Genomic DNA, 19,147 nt, shown 5'->3' with positions numbered 1-19,147 from the left:
CTGAGACAAAGCCCAGGCTTTGTGTGCATGTAGACAGACCCTAAGGGACAGTGTGTACAGTGAGGATTCTAGTACCTACAGAGATCTGCCTTTCTGAAACTCCTGCCCTGTCTATCCACTAGTCTAGTAACCAGGTCTTGCTCTGTTTATCATTATTGCTGGGCATTTCTTATTTGTAAATCTCAAAGCGCTTTACAAAGGAGGGGGAACTATTACAGATGGGGAAACTGAGTCACAGAAAGGCAAAATACATGCAAGATGGCCATGTAGGCAACGGCAGGGCTATTAACATGTGCATTTTGCCCACCCCGGCATCACATTTCCTTGCCACATTAGCATGCACTGTTACTCAGATGCAGCCTTTGAACAATTTCACCCTGTGTCTGAAACGCCTTCATTACTGACGGTGACAGACTATGATTAGGAGACCGGCTGGCTCGCCCCCGTGCATTGGAACATGCCTCACTTACTATTGCATGCTTTTCTATTGCACAGTCTTCCTTCCTCCAGCACTCCTTCGCAGACAAGGCCTTCGTCGGGAATGGGCCGGCAGATTCGGGTGCGTGTCTGGAGACCACCCCCACAATCTCGAGTACAGTCTCCCCAAGCGGACCAAGGGTTCCAGCCACCTGAGCAAAACCCAGAAAAAGAACCATCAGCTTCAGCATTCTCGGGTGGTGGAGAAGAAGCAGCAGGTGAGGGGGAGAATTAGGAAATCCTACAGCAGACCCTGAAGGCCACCAAGTAGCATCCATTGCTGAGCCTTCCAATAAAGCAGGATTAGAACCGGAGTAGGGCGCAGGCAAGGGGTATAGTACAGGGGTGGGGTGGAGGGCTGCAGTTCCATTGCCAAAAGCTGGGGGAAAGCTCCCTCACCTCCTTGATTTAGGACATGATGAGAGCTCCCCAGCCTGGTGGAGTGTGTCTCCCCTTTCCGGACACTGCGAAAGCATCACTGCTAACCTTGCTCCATGCCAAGAATCCTCAGGAGCGATTCCTTCCATTGCACCACCTGGGGCAGATTATCCAAAATCTGCCCAGGGGGGTTGACACACATGGACCCTGGGCCAAGGGCTTCATCTCTCTTTACACACACACAGAGCCCGGGCTCCCTCTAGCAGGAGGCAGCGGTGCGCTCTCTCTCTCACACACACATGGAAACACATTTGCTCACCACCCTCGTTCACCAACTCTGTTGTATTCGAGGAGCCGTTCCCTCTGAAACCGGTCAGAAATGCTCCCTCCCAGTCACTGCAATGTGACGTGCATACATCTCTGTACTCACGTTCACTTTAGAGAGAAAGGGCTTGGGGCAGTGGCTGGTCCCCAGCCAGGTTTTACTATCGAGTGGAATGCCGATAAATAAGGAGCCTGAGTGTGACCCATTTGGAGGTGATCGAGGGAGCTGTTTGACTCTCCCTTAGAAGCATCTTAGTGTTGGAGTCAGAAGTGCTCCACTTATCCACAGAATACGGCTGGCTATGCTGCCCAGGCCAACGGATGTAAATCTCATCTCCGCGGGGTTATTCCTTCTAGGGGCAAACAGGCAGTTCAGGCTTCATGACCCACTTGAGCATTAGCCTCACCATTAGGCTGCCCAAGAATCAATGCCGTCTGTGCTACAGTCACAGACTTTAAAAGCCAGAAGGGACCGTTTTGATCGTCTGCTCTGACCCACTGCATAACACAGCCCGGAGAATTTAACTCACTAATTTCTGCATCAATCCCAGCCGAGCTGGAGTCTCCGTTTGGGACGACATCCAGGCCCAATTTAGATACTTCAAGGGATAGAGACTCTCTCACCTTCCCTGGTAATCAGTTTGCTTCCTGTTCGGTGTATTTAACAAGTCAGAGACAGGGCATCTGTGCTTGATGTTTCAAACCTGGATGCCACTAACAGTTGTGGGCCCCCCTCCGAGTGGTTTCCTCATCCCCCACTATTCTCCTGGACCCACAGCTAAAACAGGGGTCGACCTTCATTAAATCAGTGTCTGTTTCCATGTGTTTGTCTATTCTGCTGCTCTCTCTCTCACTAATTATCTGAAGCTGGCACAGGTCGAGTTGGCGTCAGAATAGCGACTGGGTGGCACTCAGGCAAAAACAAAGATAATGAGCTCGTTTGCTTAATTTAGATTTAAAAAAGAATCAAATAGAGGAAAAATTGTTTTTAATTCTTTCACGGGCCTATAGAAACCAGAGAAGCAAATGAGCCTCGGATTCATTCAGCCCATTGTCCCACAAGCCACGGCAGGATTCTTCCCTATACATTGCAATAGTACCAACAGCTCCCAACCAAGATCAGGGCTGCGCTGTGTTCGGTGCTGTACGCTGACACAGTTAGACAGTCCCTGAGCTGACAAGCTTACATTCTAAACAGACAAGACAGCAGGCAGAGAGGGAGAGAAAGGGAATATTATTATTACCCTGTTTTACAACTGGGAAAATGCTGTACAGGGAGGTTAAGTAACTGACTCAACATCATACAGCAAGTCTGTGGCAGAGCTAGGAATTGCACCTAGAGTTTCTGGATCCTAGTTCCTATTTAACTTGGCTTTGTCCAGACTAGTAAGTCTTCAGGGAAGGGGTTTATTCACCTCCTTTGGGAGACTATTCTGCAAGCTGACAGCTCTCACTTACTGATATTCAGGAAACATTTTCTTTTCTTTACATTTCATCCCAATCTCTTTCTACTCTAAATAACCCCCCATCTGCTTCACACGCCTGCACGTGGATTATCATGTCCTTCTTTAACTATCACACACGCAACACATATTTCATTCTTCTTTCCTAAGAAGTCATGCCTTCCAGCCCTCAGGCCGCCGTTTCCCATGTTCTCGCAGCATGCCCAGAGCTGTACAAAACATAAAACAGACCATCCCTGCCCCAAGCTGTTCCCCAGCCGAATGAGAGCAATATCTTTTAGATGCTCTCTCCGACCGACTTCCAGTTTTTCTGCATCAGCATGTTAAAAAACCGGTTTAGATTTTTACCAGGAATTCCTTCACTCTGGGCCTGGTGGAAATCTATGGGAATCTTTCACTTAGGTTCAATGGGCTTCAAATCAGGCATTCTAACAACACATGATCACTGTATTGCTACATCTCCATAAATATGACCTCCCCCCCGGGTCACCTGTGCTCTGAACTGCTGCAATCATGGCAAATAATGCTCGTGGAGAACAAGCACACGGCAGACATTGGCCTCGTTGCTTAATGCCCTGCAGGAAGCTGCTCAAGTATTACAGTGATGAGTGCGGTATAAGAACCTATATGGACTAGGAGGAAGCCCCAGGATAATGACCATGTCTGTCAGAGGGTTTGTAATAGTCTCAGCAGGTTGTTACTGGCCCAGAGCAGATTGTTTGTGTTTGCCCTTCAAGGAGATTTTCTTTCCCTTGAAAGTCACTTTCCCTGCCAGTGTCATTCTTAACGGCATGCGCTAATAGGAAGGCTTGTCTCTTCCGTTTCCTGATGGGAGACGGATTGTGTTTCAAGCACATCAAAGGCTGGTGACAGACTGGCAGGTATCCTGATGTCTTGCTCAAGCTGATCAATCGGATATCGGTAACCAGACACGTTTAACCAGACAAGGGCAAATAAAGTCTTCTCACATGCTATCAGAAGGATTTTTCCCCCTCCCTTGGTTGAGCTGAAGTGAGGGGTGGGGGAGCGGCAAAGGCAGGCACCATGCAGCCATTGTTAGGGCCGTGATTTACCCGTCTGAGACACCTGTCGATTCACTGTTAAGCAAAATGCATAATCGCTCGAATGCATCAAAAAGTAATTTCGTATCAGTGTGTTAAATAAAATACACTAGTCACACAAACCAATTGCCAACCAAAGGGCCCCCTGCTTAACAATGGGTTGTTGAAACAGGCCTGCATTTTACGATGCAATCCATTATGGTACCATTAAAAACCATAAAAACTATACAGTGAGGTGACTTCAATGCTCCTGCTTACTCTAATTAATTAATAGAATCTCCCCAGGATCTGGCTGTAGGAATGAGATTCCTTCTAACTAGCCTTGTCTTTCAGACCCCTGGTTTCTTAACTCTTTGTGCCACTAAAATGGCTGAGCTGGTTCAGATAAAATAAGAACTGCCATGTTCTCAACCTTTCCACAGGAAGCAAGCCTCTTTTTCAGGGGTGAAAAAAATGAATAACTTTTATTGCACCCAACTCCCCCCACGCCCATCCTGTATTTCCCAGCTTCCTTTGCACTTCTGGGCTCCAACCAGCGGAGGTGATGGAAGTTCCTAAATATCTAAGGATTTATACTGCCTCCACCGAGATATGCACACGATTGAACTGATTTGCCGTATGGTCTTACTGCTGTAAACCTTCTCGCTCGCCACTCATAGCAATAGGTCTAAAATTAGCAGCCAATGCTGCAAAGCGAGCCATATGGCCAGACCCTTTTGGCCATGCAGAATCCCCCTGAAGCCAATGGGATTCCATGCAGATGGTCCCTTTTGCCCACTGAACCTCATTTCACCAGTTCTCCCCATGCAAATGTAACCCACCGATCAGTGTGGGTCATGCGTTGCCCTCTGTGCTCAATCCACAGAGAAAAGGAGTATGTTAAGGATGATTTGAGGAGATTTAGGGTCAGATTTTCAAAGGTTTTGACTTTGATAGGGGTTAGGTGACTAACTGTTTAGGCACCTTTGCAAATCTCACTAGGTGGCCTGTCTGCTTCTATAGGCAGCTCATACTTTTAGCACTGGAGGTCCCCAGTTCAGCCCCCCATTCATAACTTGGAAACGGCAATCATCACACACACTTTTTGCTCAGAAATGGCCCTGGTTTTCTCTGACAGGATGGTCCCAACCCAGCATGTACATAGGACAAAATGTGAAACGGATGACAACAGGAACGTTCTGAATGCTTTTGTGAACACGACCCACTGCTGGCCTTTAACCACTCTGTAAAGACCATTTGGATCCTCCTCATTCTATTTAAAACCAGTTGTGATGAGGATCACTTATGACTAGAGAAGGGCAAGTCATTCATTTTTTGGGGATCAGTTGCTGAAACAAAAATTCGGGGAGGGGGAATAGTTTCAGGTTGAACAAAACATTTTGTTTCATTTGGGGGATTTTTTTCACCCATTTGGGGTGAGTTTTTTTTTAAAAGAGCTAAATTTAACTTATTTTCTAAATGAAACATCAAAAAATTTCAACTTTTTTGGAATTTCCCCCCAATTTTTTTCAGCCAAACCTATTCACTTAATTCAAGCTGAATTTGTAAATCGTTTGGTTGACCTGAAGCTGAACTTTTCAGTGAATAAATTATTCACTGAAAACAATTCACCCCGCTCCACTTATGACACTCAATTGTTTTTAGTACTAGGCTGGCCTACTTCCTCCTGGAACTCTGTCATTAAACTGTAGAGGTGCCTCTGGGATAGTTCCACTGAACTCACAACACTATGCAGGACAGTTTGCCCCGTGTGAAGATGCCGGTGAACTGAAATAAGACGTCAAGTCACTGCTTGAACTTTGAGGCAGTTCACATCAAGATCCAGAGATAAACTTCACAGCTGGCAGCTGTTACATCTCCCAAAATCTAATCAGTCAATCGTGCCTTTTAATTTAATGACAATTATTTTAATTGGATACAGACAACAGCAGCAAGGAATTGAAGAAACCAAAACAATCCAGTCAGTACAGTGAGACGGTCTTTGTTTACAAGCCACATCCAGCCCCACTTCATTTGGGCATTCAGTCTCCCACCAGCATCAGCTGCAGCTTCTTCCAGTTCATAGGTCTATTCTGAATGGGGCATCCCAACGTGTTTCATGTTTTAAAGGTGCAGTGATCACATACAGTCACTGCAGTGCTTCGAGCTCTGTACATTATCTACCTAGGTACCCATGTGGCCCTCATCACCAGAGTATCAGAGCACTTCACAACCATTAATATCTTTTATCTTCACAACACCTCTTAGAGATAGGGAAATGCTATTGTCTTCATTCTACACACAACCTGAGGCACCAGACAGATGAAGTGACTTGCCCAAGGTCACATGGGATGTATGTGGTTCAGCCAATCCCTGAACCACAATGCCATCCTTCCTTACTAGATTCATAGACTTCAAGGCCATAGGAGACCATCATGATCATCCTGACCGAGCTCCTGCATCCCATAGGCCACAGAAAGTCTTTCAGTAATCCCAGCATCAAGCCCATAACTTCTGTTTGAGCTAGAGCAGATCTTTCAGAAAGACGTCTAGCCTTGATTTAAAGAGCCCATGTGATGGAGAATCCACCACATTCCCAGGTGTGTCATTCCAGTAGTTAATTACCTTCACTGTTAACAATGTGCATCTTATTTCTAATCTGAATTTGTTTTGTTTCCACCTCCAACCTTTGGATGTTATGCTGTTTTGCTTCGAGAATAAAGAGCCATCTAATGTCAGAAATCTCTTTTCCGTGTAGCTACTTCTAGACCATGATCAAGTCGCCACTTAGTCTTCCCTTTGTCACACATCAGGACATGGGCGGTCATGCCTAGTGGTCGGAGGAGGATTCGGGCGCTGGAGCGAATGGGTCAGAGCCAGAATCAGGATCGAAGCCAGGGGTCAGGGCCAAAGTCAGGAAAAACACAGGGAAGTAGAGCTGGAAGTAGAGAGAGTTGGGAAGAAGACAGGCACAGAAGAGATCTCACAGAGCAGCCAGAGATCAGTTGTTGCCGTTGGGCTTACGAGCAGATTTGCTGTCATCCTCTGGGTGGCCAGTCAGGCCTATGGCTTAGCTGTGCCCCTGGGCGGATGCTACTGCAAGTCATCATTCCAGCTCCTGCTGGATGACCTAAATGGATTGAGCTTTTTCAGTCTCTCAGTGTCAGGCATGTTTCCCAGACCTTGAATCATGCTTGTAGCTCTTTTCTGAACCCTTTTCCAATTTGTCGACACCCTTTCTGACATGTGGACACCAGAACTGGACATGGTAGCTAGAAAAGGTCTCACTAACCTATCACCTCTCTTCCGGTAAAATCAGTTGCTCTGTGGCTGTAGCCATGTCAGTCCCAGGATATTAGCGAGACAAGGTGGGTGACGTGATATCTTAGATTGGACCAACTTTTGTGGGGGAACGAGACAAGCTTTCGAACTACACAGAGCCCTTCTTCAGGATCTGAACAACAGGAACAGAAGTTGGTCCAGTAAAAGATATTACCTCATCCACCTTGTTTCCCTATAATGTGTGGAACATCAGGACCCTTGGGAAAGTTGACATCTGGCTCTGAACTCTGGCGTTCATCCCAGACACACATGAAATGATATGGACATCTCCTCGGTCGTGTCTCCTTCCAGCCAACCTTTCCCCTGTCCCCCTTGGACCTCAGTCTGTAACGTCTCTATCTCACAACTCATTTCCCACTAATTGCCCTCATTACTCCCTCTCTTCCAAAGCCTTTTGTGATTCCTGAGTATTTAAGCAGAGGTCAGAGGCAGCACGTATCTTGCATTAACGTTAATCATGCCCGGTTGGCTCTCAATTAGGAAAACTAAACGTTTTTTTTTTTGTTTGTTCCCTACCACCACCCATTGCTCTGCGGCTGCTTTCAGATGAATGGCTGCTGTCTATTAGACAGAAGCCTAGAGGTTGAAATAATGAACTGACGTGAATGGCAGATCAAAACCTTGGGATGTGAGGTGATTTCTTTTTGTTTGTTTGTTTGATGATTATTATTATTACTTCCCTTTCTGTGACCTTGGGTCCTGAATGCCCTTTAGAACAAAGCTACAGAAGACGATGACAATGAAGGAGAAAACCATAACCTCATTTAAATGGTCTACATTGGTTTGAAGATCAGCACTCTGAACTGGGTGACTAGCAAGGGCACTGTCATGAAAACCACTTGGGGATCGTTCTGTGTCAGCATTTCCTCTGAATGGCGTGCCTTTTTATTATTATTAACATTCAATAGATTTCTTCCGCTGGAGGTATTTATGGAACTGCCTAGCGGAGCATGCCAAGACAGGCTTTTAATGCATGCTTTCTGACAGGAATGGCGAGGAGTTGACATCAAATAGTCCATGTCTTTTCAACTCACGGCCATCCAAGCAGTGCCACTCGGTGCTAAGTAATTATAGTTTGCATCTTCATTCTGAGGATCTCAAAGCACTTGATGAACATGAATGTTTTACGCCACAGAAACTTCCCCTGCAAGCCAGGTGAGCGTTGTAATGAACTAGCTTGTATATGTGCATCATTACTGACTTCTACTGGATAGAATCTGCACTGTTCAACCGTGTTGTCCTAAGTCCTGTATTGTTAATGGATCAAGTGTTAGGTCAGATATCAGAGGGTTGGGCGTGTTAGTCTGGATCTGTAAAAGCGGCAAAGAGTCCTGTGGCACCTTATAGACTAACACACGTATTGGAGCATGAGCTTTCGTGGGTGAATACCCACTTCATCAGATGCAGCCACAGAACTCTTTGCCGTTGTTAGGTCAGGGGTTCTCAAACTGGGGGTCAGGACCCCTCAGGGGATGGTGAGGTTATTACATGGGGGGTGGCGAGCTGTCAGCCTCCATCCTAAACCCTGCTTTGCCTCCAACATTTATAATGATATTAAATATATTAAAAAGTGTTTTTAATTTATAAGGGGGGTTGCACTCAGAGGCTTGCTGCGTGAAAGGGGTCACCAGTACACACGTTTGGGAACCACTGTGTTAGGTGTATTTCTGAGCAAGAGGTATGAGATCTATTTCTGCTGTTGCTGCGAAATTCCAACTGGTCACTGTATCTGATATGTGATAACTGTAAAGTCTTCGGTGGTTTTAACGACTTGTTACTGTATTATCATTATTATCCCACGTTACATATGGGATAATGCACAAAGAGGACAAGGCCAGTATTCAGACTTGGGTGCTAAAATACACATTTAGGTACCTGAATATATAGCTTGATTTTCAAAGCTGCTGAGCAAATGTTGATTCCATCAGCTTTATACAAGGTCCACAGGGTCCAATTCAATGAAACATTTAAAATCACACTTACGCCCACCTCTACTCTGCAGACCACTCAATTGGGCCAGGCTGCAGAATGGAGGCCATAGAGCTTTGCTTTCAAGGAAACGCAAACCAAGTATAAAGCCATGTTTATTTTGTGAGACCCTGAATCCATGCAAGTGAGACAGCAGAGAAGAAGAGAGATTATTTATGCGTGGGGGGGGGAGCGATAGCTCAGTTTTTTGAGCTTTAGCCTGCTAAACCCAGGGTTGTGAGTTCAGTCTTTGAAGGGGTCATTTAGGGATCTGGGGCAAAAATCTGTCAGGGACAGTACTTGGTCCTGCTGTGAAGGCAGCGGACTGGACTCAAGGACTTTTCAAGGTCCTTTCCAGCACTATGAGATAGGTAGAGCTCCATATAATAACTATGAGTAGGTTTGGCAGAATTTGAGTTTTTTAAATAATTTCTATGGATATCATCAATGCAGTTTTGGTTTTTTTCAATTTTTATCTATTTAAACGTCCATGGTTGCACAAAATTGTGGGTGGTACACATTTTTTCCAGTTATTTTCAATTTACATTTTCACGGTTGTCAGTTGTGAGAAATTATGGGGGGATCAGGTGCTGTGGGGGTTCAGATAATAATTATTTTATGACAGTAGATATTGAGATTTAAAAAGTTAAAGCTTTATAGCCATTAAAACATGAAATTTCAACATCACATAGCAAAATATACAAAGTAAATGTCCTTAAATCAAAACCCTAAGTTCTCAAGCAGTACTTTTCTTAATTTGCCTATTTTGATTAGCTATGGAAATTTTTTTGTAGGCATCTGTGTATACAGTGAAATTGACGTTTACTGACATTTACCGATACAAATGTAATCCTTCAAGCCTATTTGTGAGGCAATAGGAATAATGGGGAAAACGAGAAAAGGAACATTAATCTGGAATGTGAGATCAGAGAAGACTGTGGAATAGTTTCCTTAGGAGAGTGGCAGAAGCCTCATTGCTTAAGTTATTTCAAAGTAGAGCAGACAAAACATCAAAGGACAGATCTGTAGAGAAAAAGCGTTCGCTACAAGGGAAGGACTAGATGATCCAATGTGTCTTTCCACCCTTGACTTCAGTGCATAAAATGTGGACTTATATAATACCTTGCTTCTTCAAATTATCTCAATGCTCTGTATAAAGCAGAGGGGGAAATGTTGACACAGACACACACATACATATATGGAGATAAAAAAGACATACATTAAACTATAGCCAGGTCACTTGAGCCTGTCAACCCTTTCCAAATCTAAAACTCCAACAGCATTTTTAATCAAAATTTGGACCAAAAAAAAAAAAAAAAAAAGGATAAAAATGTTACCAAACATTCATTTTCATTTTCGACCAACTCTATGCTTTGGTGCTTCACTTTCCCTAGCTACAAAACAGGAGCATTAATCCTTATCTTCCTATTTCAAGCACTGTCAGATCCTTGGATAAGACAGCCTCTTAGATGTGCAAAATAGTATGATATAATACTCAGTCCTTGTAGAGCACCTGTTAATTGCAACTTGCTTCCTAAATGTTAGCTCGCTCTTAGGTACTTATCTGACTCCCATCACTGTGGTATCTGGCCATCTCATAATCTTTAATGTCTTTATCCCGACAATACCCCTGTACAGGGCAATGCTATTATTGCCATTGTACAGATGGGGAGTTGAGACACAGCGTGTATCTCTACATAGCAGCTGGGAGCAAGCCTCCAAGCCCAGGCAGACAGAGTCATGCAACAGGGCTCAATCTGGAATGCTAAAAACGCAAGTGTGGATGGGGCTTTCAAGGTTGCCTGACCCCTGAGAGTCAAGCTGCAATATCTACCCTGCTCTTTTTAGCATGCTAGCTCAAGTCGGTCTACTCAGGCTGGGACACTTGTCCCCAGCTGCAATGTAGACACACCTGAAGAGGCTAAGTGACTTGCCTATAGTCACACAGAAAGTCTATGACAGATCAGTTATTTTAACCCAGGTCTCCCAAATCATAGCTAGTAACTTCCTCACTAGACCATCCATCCTCTCTATTACTGATGCTTCGTATCACCCCTCTGACATACATAGATATTAATCGCCCTATTTTACAGAGTAAAGCACAGAAGGGTTAAGTGACCTAGTGTCACACAGTGAAGGAGCCGGGAGGAGAACCCAGGAGTCCTGATTCCCAGGCCCCTGCTCTAATCATTGTTATGCACAGAGACAGAGCTACATAGATCCCGCTTGCTGAGATGACTAAAACTATTAACTTTTCCCCCGGTTTCCATGAAGAACCATGAAGCAGCCGTCTAGATGCATCAGGAACGCTAGCTTCAGAGCAGCGTTCAGGGCAGCTGCATTGCATTTATGAAGCCAAATATTTAATGACATTTTGGTACATGAAGTCAAGCCCACTTCACACAGGGATGTCAGTAATTTGGATTTTGCCTGTAAGGGGAACTAAAGCAGTGGAAAACCACACAAAAGCACTTTGTATGTGTGCACCTCTGAGGAACATTTGCAAACAAGCAAGCTGTCAGTCAGCATCTCTCCCCTCAGTGGCTTCTCCCTCCTAGACCTGTCGGCTGCATTCCATCATACTGCAGAAACTGATCACAGCTGCCTCAACGGGCAGAGGTTGGCTTATCCCTCGGCCCATCACTAGCGTTTTTCCTTTGGGGCTCCAGATCAATGAACGCAGAGGGATGGCAGCGTCATTGAATCAGGGAAGTGCAAAGTCTATGCCAAGTTATGTGGCATTCTACCTGGACATTCTCATCCTGACCAGTTGTGGGCCTCCTTTTCCAGGCAGAAAAGGGCTCATCGGATACAGATTTGGCACCAGACTGTGGGTCAGGGGACCCAGCTCCAGCACTGACTTGCTGGGTGACCTTTGGCAAGTCACTTCCTCTCTCTGTGATACTTGATCTCCTCCCACCCTTTGTCTCTTTAGATTGTAAGTTCTTCTGAACCAAGACTGTCTCTCACTATTTGATCGTACAGTGCCTAGCACATTCGGGCCCTGATCTTGACTGGGACATCTATGCACCACTGTAATTCAAATAATTAACAACAGCAATGTGCAATTTTAAGCTCCGTGGGTTGGGAGTTTGACCATTAACTGCAATGGGACCTGAGTTGGGCATTTTTGAAAATCTTCCCCCAAAGAGCAGTAGTTTCCATTCCTAACACCGATGCCGATAGCACACTGTTTTGCTGGCAGGGACTGTTTCACTGGAGCTGCGGTCTTTCCACTAAGGGATAAAACTGACGTCCCAGATGCTTCTGGCCATTAAATATCCCATTGCTCTGTTCACAAGATTGCACATGTTAGCTGCAGATTCCAATTTGTCGCCCCAAATTTCTACTGAAGTCTTAACTGGCCACAATATTCTTCTGCATAATCATTTGCCAGATCTTGCACGCTGTTGCTGGGCCCTGTTCAAAAGATGCCGGGTCTCACCCAAGTGGTGACTGCTCTACAGTGGGGGTTGAAGTGAAATCTATCATAGACTCAGACTTTAAGGCTGGAAGGTATCATCATGCTCATCTGTTCTAGTCTGTCCTCCTACACATCACAGGCCCCAGAACATCACCCACTCACTCCTGCAGTATATGGCTTGTAAAGTCTCTGCAGCCGTCAATGCATTGGTCACATCTCAGTGAAGCTTCTTATAGAGAATAATACCCACTTTCTCCCCTATATGTTAGCATGACCTGCAGGGAAATGCAGGTCTTCCTCTCCATATAGGGTGGGTCACTGCAGCCTAGCAGAAGGATATTAAGCGCTGCTAATCAGCCTCCTTAGCTTCTCAGATCCTTTTGCCAGTTGCTCTCTTAACAGATCAGCTGCAGGCCAGCTGTGATCTCTCTACTTCTCTGTGACGACTGGTGCAGCAATGCCATCTATTAGGAGACAAGACCCTGAGCACAGGGCTGGCTCCAGCTTTTCTGCCACCCCAAGTGGCAAAAAAAATAAAGAAAGAAAGAAAAACCCGATTGAACTACCGCCTAAGTGAAGGACCCGCCGCCGAATTGCTGCCAAAGACTGAAACAGACCGACTGAGCTGCCGCCAAAGTGCCAACGACAACAACCCAGACATGCAGCCCCAAGAAGAGATGGACTGCCACCCCTTTCTATTGGCCGCCCCAGGCACCTGCTTCCTTCGCTGGTGCCTGGAGCCGGCCCTGCCTGGGCAACCCAAGTCGTGGAGCCATCTGACCACAAGGTTATCTTTGATCTTCTCTGTCTTTTCCTGTTTAGCGTCAATTGGTGGAGTCAGCGTTTTGTTTTCTAGACTCAGTTCATCTGTGCTGTCCTGTGTGTTAATTGCCTACTGTTGGTGCATTAAACAAGGTTAAGCCTGGTTTATCAACCTGAATGCGCAGTTCTTCCCATCTGCTGATGTGTGTAGGACCAGGCTCCGTGTGCTGTAGCAAAAGGTTCATTCATGGTCCTACCAGACACCCTGCAGGAATCTGGACTGGAGCAGGGTAGAGGAGGTGAGGGGACTGAATAGAAATGTGCTGGCAATGGTCATGGTGGTTATTTGTGACATGGACACTTGTCCACCAGGAAATGGATTGAGGGCCCACTATCACTCCACACAGGCCACCAAGATAGAGTGATTAGGGTTACGGGCAGCAAGACCCAAAGATAATTATTCTCATTGCCACCACACATAGTATCAAAAGTAACTCTTACCCCCTGCTCTTCATTCAGCTCCAGTATGTCCCTTCCAAATCCCCAAAAAGTGATAATCATTGATGGGACTCCAGGTGGTTCCAGGGACTTTGGCCAGCCAGCCTGTTCATTTGTTCTCACAGTGTCAGCTAAATCAGACTCGCTTATACAACGCTTTATATACTCTCTTGTTGTGGTTACTATTTAACATTAGTATCCCACTTGTACCTAGCAGCCCCCTTTGAGATCAGGTGTTGTACAGACACAATAGCAAGGCACAGCTCCAACCCCAAGCGCTTACAATAGATGTTGTGGCAATGCAGGGCCTAAATGGTACCGTGACTGGTAAATACCAAGGAGAGAGAGAGAGATTCAACCCACTGTATAAATGTCTGGCATTAATTATTAATCATTACATATCAATTAATTATGTGAAATAATGGAGATGGGCTGACAACTAGGGGCAACTCACTGAGGTCCCAGGAGACTGTCCTCTCAGATGGGAGGGTTCTAAGCCAAGTACCCAGTGGCTTCCCAAACCAACACATTCCCAGGAATTACATGGAAGAAAATCCACAGGCAGAGGATCCACTAGTGCCCTCCTTGTTGCCCTGCCGGTCTCCTCTCCACTAGGCAGCACAGCAGCAACAGTACAGCCAAGACGTGCCAAGCTGGGCTGCTGGGGATGGGGACTCCTTGGGAGTCAGTGTCACTGGAAGTGGGATTAATGCTTAGCAGGATAACTGCATGGATATGACCACAAATCTAGTCCCTACTTCGGCACTCCCTCTCCTGTCTCCAAGCCTTAATCCCACAGCCCACTGAACCCGATCCCCAAGGCGCACCTGCAGAGTGGCTTCTGAGGAGCCCAAGGGAGTTGTGAGTAACTCCAAGAGGCAGCTATGCCCCTTCACAACCTCCAGAGGGCATTTGGCTGAGCTGAAAGCCCCTTTCCCACACACACACCTCCACTCACATTAGGTGGCTGGGATGATTTGGGCCCCATCATTTCTCTTTCTATATAAATAGCAGTCGGGCTTTTGTTAAGTAATTTAATAATTCCCTAGAAATATCGATCCATTTCAAGCGTGTCTCATTAAGAAAACAGCAAGTCATTATTTTACCGGGTAATCAGGAATGACGGCACGGTTTGTTTTTCCTTCAGCTTCCAAAATGGACCAAGATCGGAAGGAGCTGAGTGTGGTATTAGGGGAGACAGCTTGAACGTGGCTAAGCAGGAGCCTGCTTGCTTGTCGCAAAGAATGAGCTTCTCAGAGTTGGATAAAAATCCTGCTAAGTATATCAGGGCAAAGAAGATTGGCATCTACTGTCCATGCATGTCAATAGGCAGATGAATGTAGCTACTCCATATTGCACCTGGCTCCGATCACAGACACCCATGCAATGGGTCAACAAATCTGTGGTTTGTGCTTAGGAGTGAGCACCTGCTCTTCTTGGCGGTAGGGGTAGTGGTAGTCCTGAACCCAAGCCTCAGCTCCAAACGGCCTTGATCTTGTTCAGAGTGCAACCGGGCCTAAGCTTGCAGTTCAGATCCGGTTAGGCACAAGAAGCTGACCTGTGGTCACCGTGTATTCTGGAACTGCATCCCCTTGTCCCCATGACTGTGGCTACGGTCCTTGGATTACACATAAACAGCACCTGGAGATTCCGTCTCTCAGTCCGCTCCCAAGCAATCTAGAGGCAAGCAGCTCCCAGACTATTCCCATCCCGCACCCAGAAACCACCCACAGTTTCTCATCAGGATACATCCAAACCCCACAAACCTTTGGGGTCAGTGTAAGAAACTGATGGCAGCTTTTGGATGCCGTGGGGGATTATGGCTGGTGGCTGGGTGCAGGGTAGGGAGCAAAGGGAGGGGGTGAAGAGGGCTGACGGGGTGATGGCTGTGGAGCTGGAGGTAATGTTCTATACACAATCATCTGCCATCGCTGTAACAAGGGGATGAATCTTACACACGTGGTATTGCCTCCCAGATGGGAGCAGAGGTGCTGAAATTCAGACGCCAAACAAACCTCCTCTCCCTATTCTCTCCTTGCTCTCTATTGATTAAAGCTCCTGATTTTAGCAAGAGGAGCACCACATCATCCACTCCCACAACCTCTGCTTCTCCCTTCCAGTCCCTGACACCTCCCAACCTGCGTTTCTTGACTCCTGGTGCCGTGGTCTGAATTCTAATCCAATTCCTCTACCACCACCCAGAGCTGATCTGACTAGAAAGTGTTCAGTGCATCTCTCAGATATGTCAGTGCAGAAATGACCTGCCTCTGATGAGAGAGACGATTTTGGAAGATGTGGGGCACTCTAAGAGGATGCCTTTGATATTTGAAACAAACACCAAGGCAAAGGCTACATAGCAATATTGCAGCTGCCTGGCTTATTGGTATTGCAGCAGCGTGGCACTGCACTCTGCTAGCTGAAAGGGAGAGCTGCAGATAAGAAAGATCTGCCATGCCGGTTACAGGGAGGGGGGTGTTAAATTGAACCTTTCTCATGGCACTTCAGTGACCTTGACAGAAACTACCCAGCCACTACGGCAAACATTAGCCCCAGGCTGACCTTGAATACTAGTTACAAGGTCTTCCCCTTGCCCTGCATGAGAAGTGACACCGGCATGAATGTATACACTAGAAACTTGGTGCAATTCACAGCATGCCTGGGAATTCCCAAGTTGCATTAAAAAATCTGAACTTGGGGTCTTAGAGGCAAAGTGACACCATGCAGGGCCGGCTCCAGGCACCAGCGCAGCAAGCTGGTGCTTGGGGCAGCCCATGAAAGAGGGTGGCACGCCCGGGTCTTAGACGGCAATTCAGCGGCGGATCCCTCAGTCCCTCTCAGAGGGAAGGACTGGCTGCCGAATTGCCGCCGAAGAATGAAGCGGTGCGGTAGAGCAGCCGCCGAAGTGCCGCCGCTCGCGGCTTTTTTTTTTCTTCACCGTTTGGGGCAGCAAAAACACTGGAGCCAGCACCATGGGATATCTTCCTATACAAGCTGCAGATAGGGAGCAGGTTCAGAAGTCTGCTGAGAACAAAGGCACTGGAGTTGCCATTGAACTACAGCCCTCTGAGAAGCTGCAGAACACAAACACAGATTCCCCAAGGGTGACCTGAGAGCACAAGGAAGGGCTGCACCCAAGCTCTGCAGACCAATGGTCCATCTACCCAGTATCTGTCTTCAAAAAGTGGGCAATGCCAGGTGCTTCAGAGGGAATGAACAGAACAGGTGATCATTGAGTGATTCATCCCAGATCATCAAGCCCCAGCTTCTGGCAATCAGAGGCTTAGAGACATCCTTGACCATCTTGGCTAATAGCCATGGATGAACCTATCCTCCAGGAAGTTATCTAATTCTTTTCTGAAGCCAGTTATAGTTCTGGCCTTCACAGCATCCCCTGGCAACAGATTGACTGTGCGCGGTGTGAAGAAGTACTTCCTCATGTTTGTTTCAAACCAGCTGCCTGGGTTACCCCTAGTTCTTGTGTTATGAGAAGGAGTAAATAACACTTCCCTATTTACTTTCTTCATCCCAGTCATGATTCTATAGACTTCTATCATATCGCTCAATAGTTGTGCCTTTTCCAAGCTGAACAGTCCCAGGGTTTCTAATCTCTCCTCATATGAAAGCTGTCCCATACCCCTAATCATTTTTGTTGCCCTCCTCTGTACCTTTTCCAATTCTAATAGGCCTTTTCTGAGATGGGGTGACCAGAACTGCACATAGTATTCCAGGTGTGGGTGTATCATAGATCTATATAGTGGCATTATGATCTTTTCTGTCTTACTATCTATTATTCTTTTCCTATGGTTCTTAACATTCTATTCACTTTTTTTGCCTGCCCCTGTACACTGAGCAGATGTTTTCATAGAACTATCCACAATAATCTATTTCTCGAGTGGTAACAGCTAATTTAGTACCCATCATTTTGTATGTATAGTTGGGATTATGTTTTCCAATGTGCATTACTTTGCATTTATCAATACTGAATTTCATCTGCCACTTTGTTGCCCATACACTCAGTTCTATGAGATCCTTTTGTAATTCTTTTCACCCAGCTTTGGACTTAACTATCTTGAATCATTTCATATCGCCCACAAACTTTGCCACTGCACTGTTCGCCCCCTTTTCTACATCATTTATGAATATGTTGAACAGAACATACAAAGTACAGATCCTTGGGGGACCGTGCTATTTTTACTGCTTTCCACTGTCAAAACCATCTATTCCTACCCTGTGTTTCCTGTCTTTTAACCAGTTACTGATCCATGAGTCGACCAGCCCTCTTTTCCAATAGCTGCTTATTTTGCTTAAAATCCTTTGGTGTGGGACCTTGTCAGAGGCTTTTTGAAAGTCCGAGTACACGAAATCCACTGTCTCCATAGTTCACGTTTGTTGACTCCTGTAACAGTCTATACTCTAATGTTCTTCCTTTTTATAAGATTATGATAAACTTTGAACAAAGGATACCTTGTGAGCTATCATTTGAAAACTCATAATTTGCTGATTATAATTGTCCTGGTAAAATAGGTGTGGTGACCTTGTAGGTAAAGTTATAAGATTCTGCTGTATGACTTTACTGAGATATGCTCAGAGTTTAGAAAAGCAGGCACAAACCAGTTCCTCAGAGACAAAAAGCAAACTGACACCTCAGCCAGGTATCAACAAAATCCAACAGACCATCACCTGGTTAAGTGGCCATTCTTTGGCAGGAAGAAGGGTATGAGCGAAAAATCTACATCTTGACAATGGAACAGCTAGAAGGTTCCCCTGTACGCAAACTGTCTGTCACCTGAATCCCAGCCAGAGATGATTCTCAAAGAGGAGGAAAAGATATAAAAATGAGGAACAGAGGCCCCAAATCACCCCTCTACCCTCATTTCTACTCATGGCATCAATAATGTTTGAAAGACGAAGGAAGCAATACTGAGGAGGGAGGGATCCTGGCTGAAAGAATCCAGCAACGCTGCTGTAAGAAACTTTTTTGCTGTCAATTGTTAAGCTAGGTGTTAGCTGTGTCTTACCTTTCCCTTCTTTGTAACCAATTCTGACTTTTATGCCTCATTTCTTGTAATCACTTTAAATCTACCTTTTTGTAGCTAATAAACTTGTTTGATTGTCTTAGCTAAACTAGTGTGTGTTTGGATGGAAGTGTTTGGGAACTTCTATTTGAGACAAGATTTGTGCATATCATTTTCTATTAACAAAACGATGGACTTTCCACGAGCTTGTGTTGCACGGAAGAGAAGAGTTGGGCAGCACAAGATGCACGTTTCTGGAGACAAGTCTGGGACTGGGAATTTGCTGATCTTGCTCTGCAATACAATTCAAAAGTGATTGGCTAGAAGTATTCATATAACTCAGCTGGGAGTAACTGACATGCTGGAGGCTGTGTGCCAGCAAAGCGAGGAGTGGTGCTCTCACAGAAAAGCAGTGTAAAAGGTACCCTGGACTGGAGAATTGAGGGGACACAGCTG

At 45.7% G+C, this 19,147-nt stretch overlaps 1 protein-coding gene across 11 annotated transcripts in view; it reads right to left on the bottom strand.

Moving 5' to 3' along the window:
- ADGRB1 (adhesion G protein-coupled receptor B1) overlaps positions 1-19,147 on the bottom strand; it is a 376,961-nt gene that overhangs the window by 207,775 nt on the left and 150,039 nt on the right. For 10 of the 11 annotated variants that reach the window (XM_030553892.1, XM_030553899.1, XM_030553900.1 and 7 more), the window contains exon 3: positions 471-629. The exons of the other annotated variant lie outside the window; for it this stretch is intronic. In XM_030553892.1, the coding sequence (XP_030409752.1) occupies positions 471-629 (159 nt within the window). The remainder of the gene's footprint in view (positions 1-470; positions 630-19,147) is intronic. 11 annotated transcript variants of the gene reach the window in all.

This window comes from Gopherus evgoodei, chromosome 2 (genome assembly GCF_007399415.2).
Source record: "Gopherus evgoodei ecotype Sinaloan lineage chromosome 2, rGopEvg1_v1.p, whole genome shotgun sequence".
Taxonomy (NCBI): domain Eukaryota; kingdom Metazoa; phylum Chordata; order Testudines; family Testudinidae; genus Gopherus; species Gopherus evgoodei.
The sequence above is the reverse complement of the archived record's forward strand: the minus strand, read 5'-3'. Positions and strand labels throughout refer to the sequence as shown.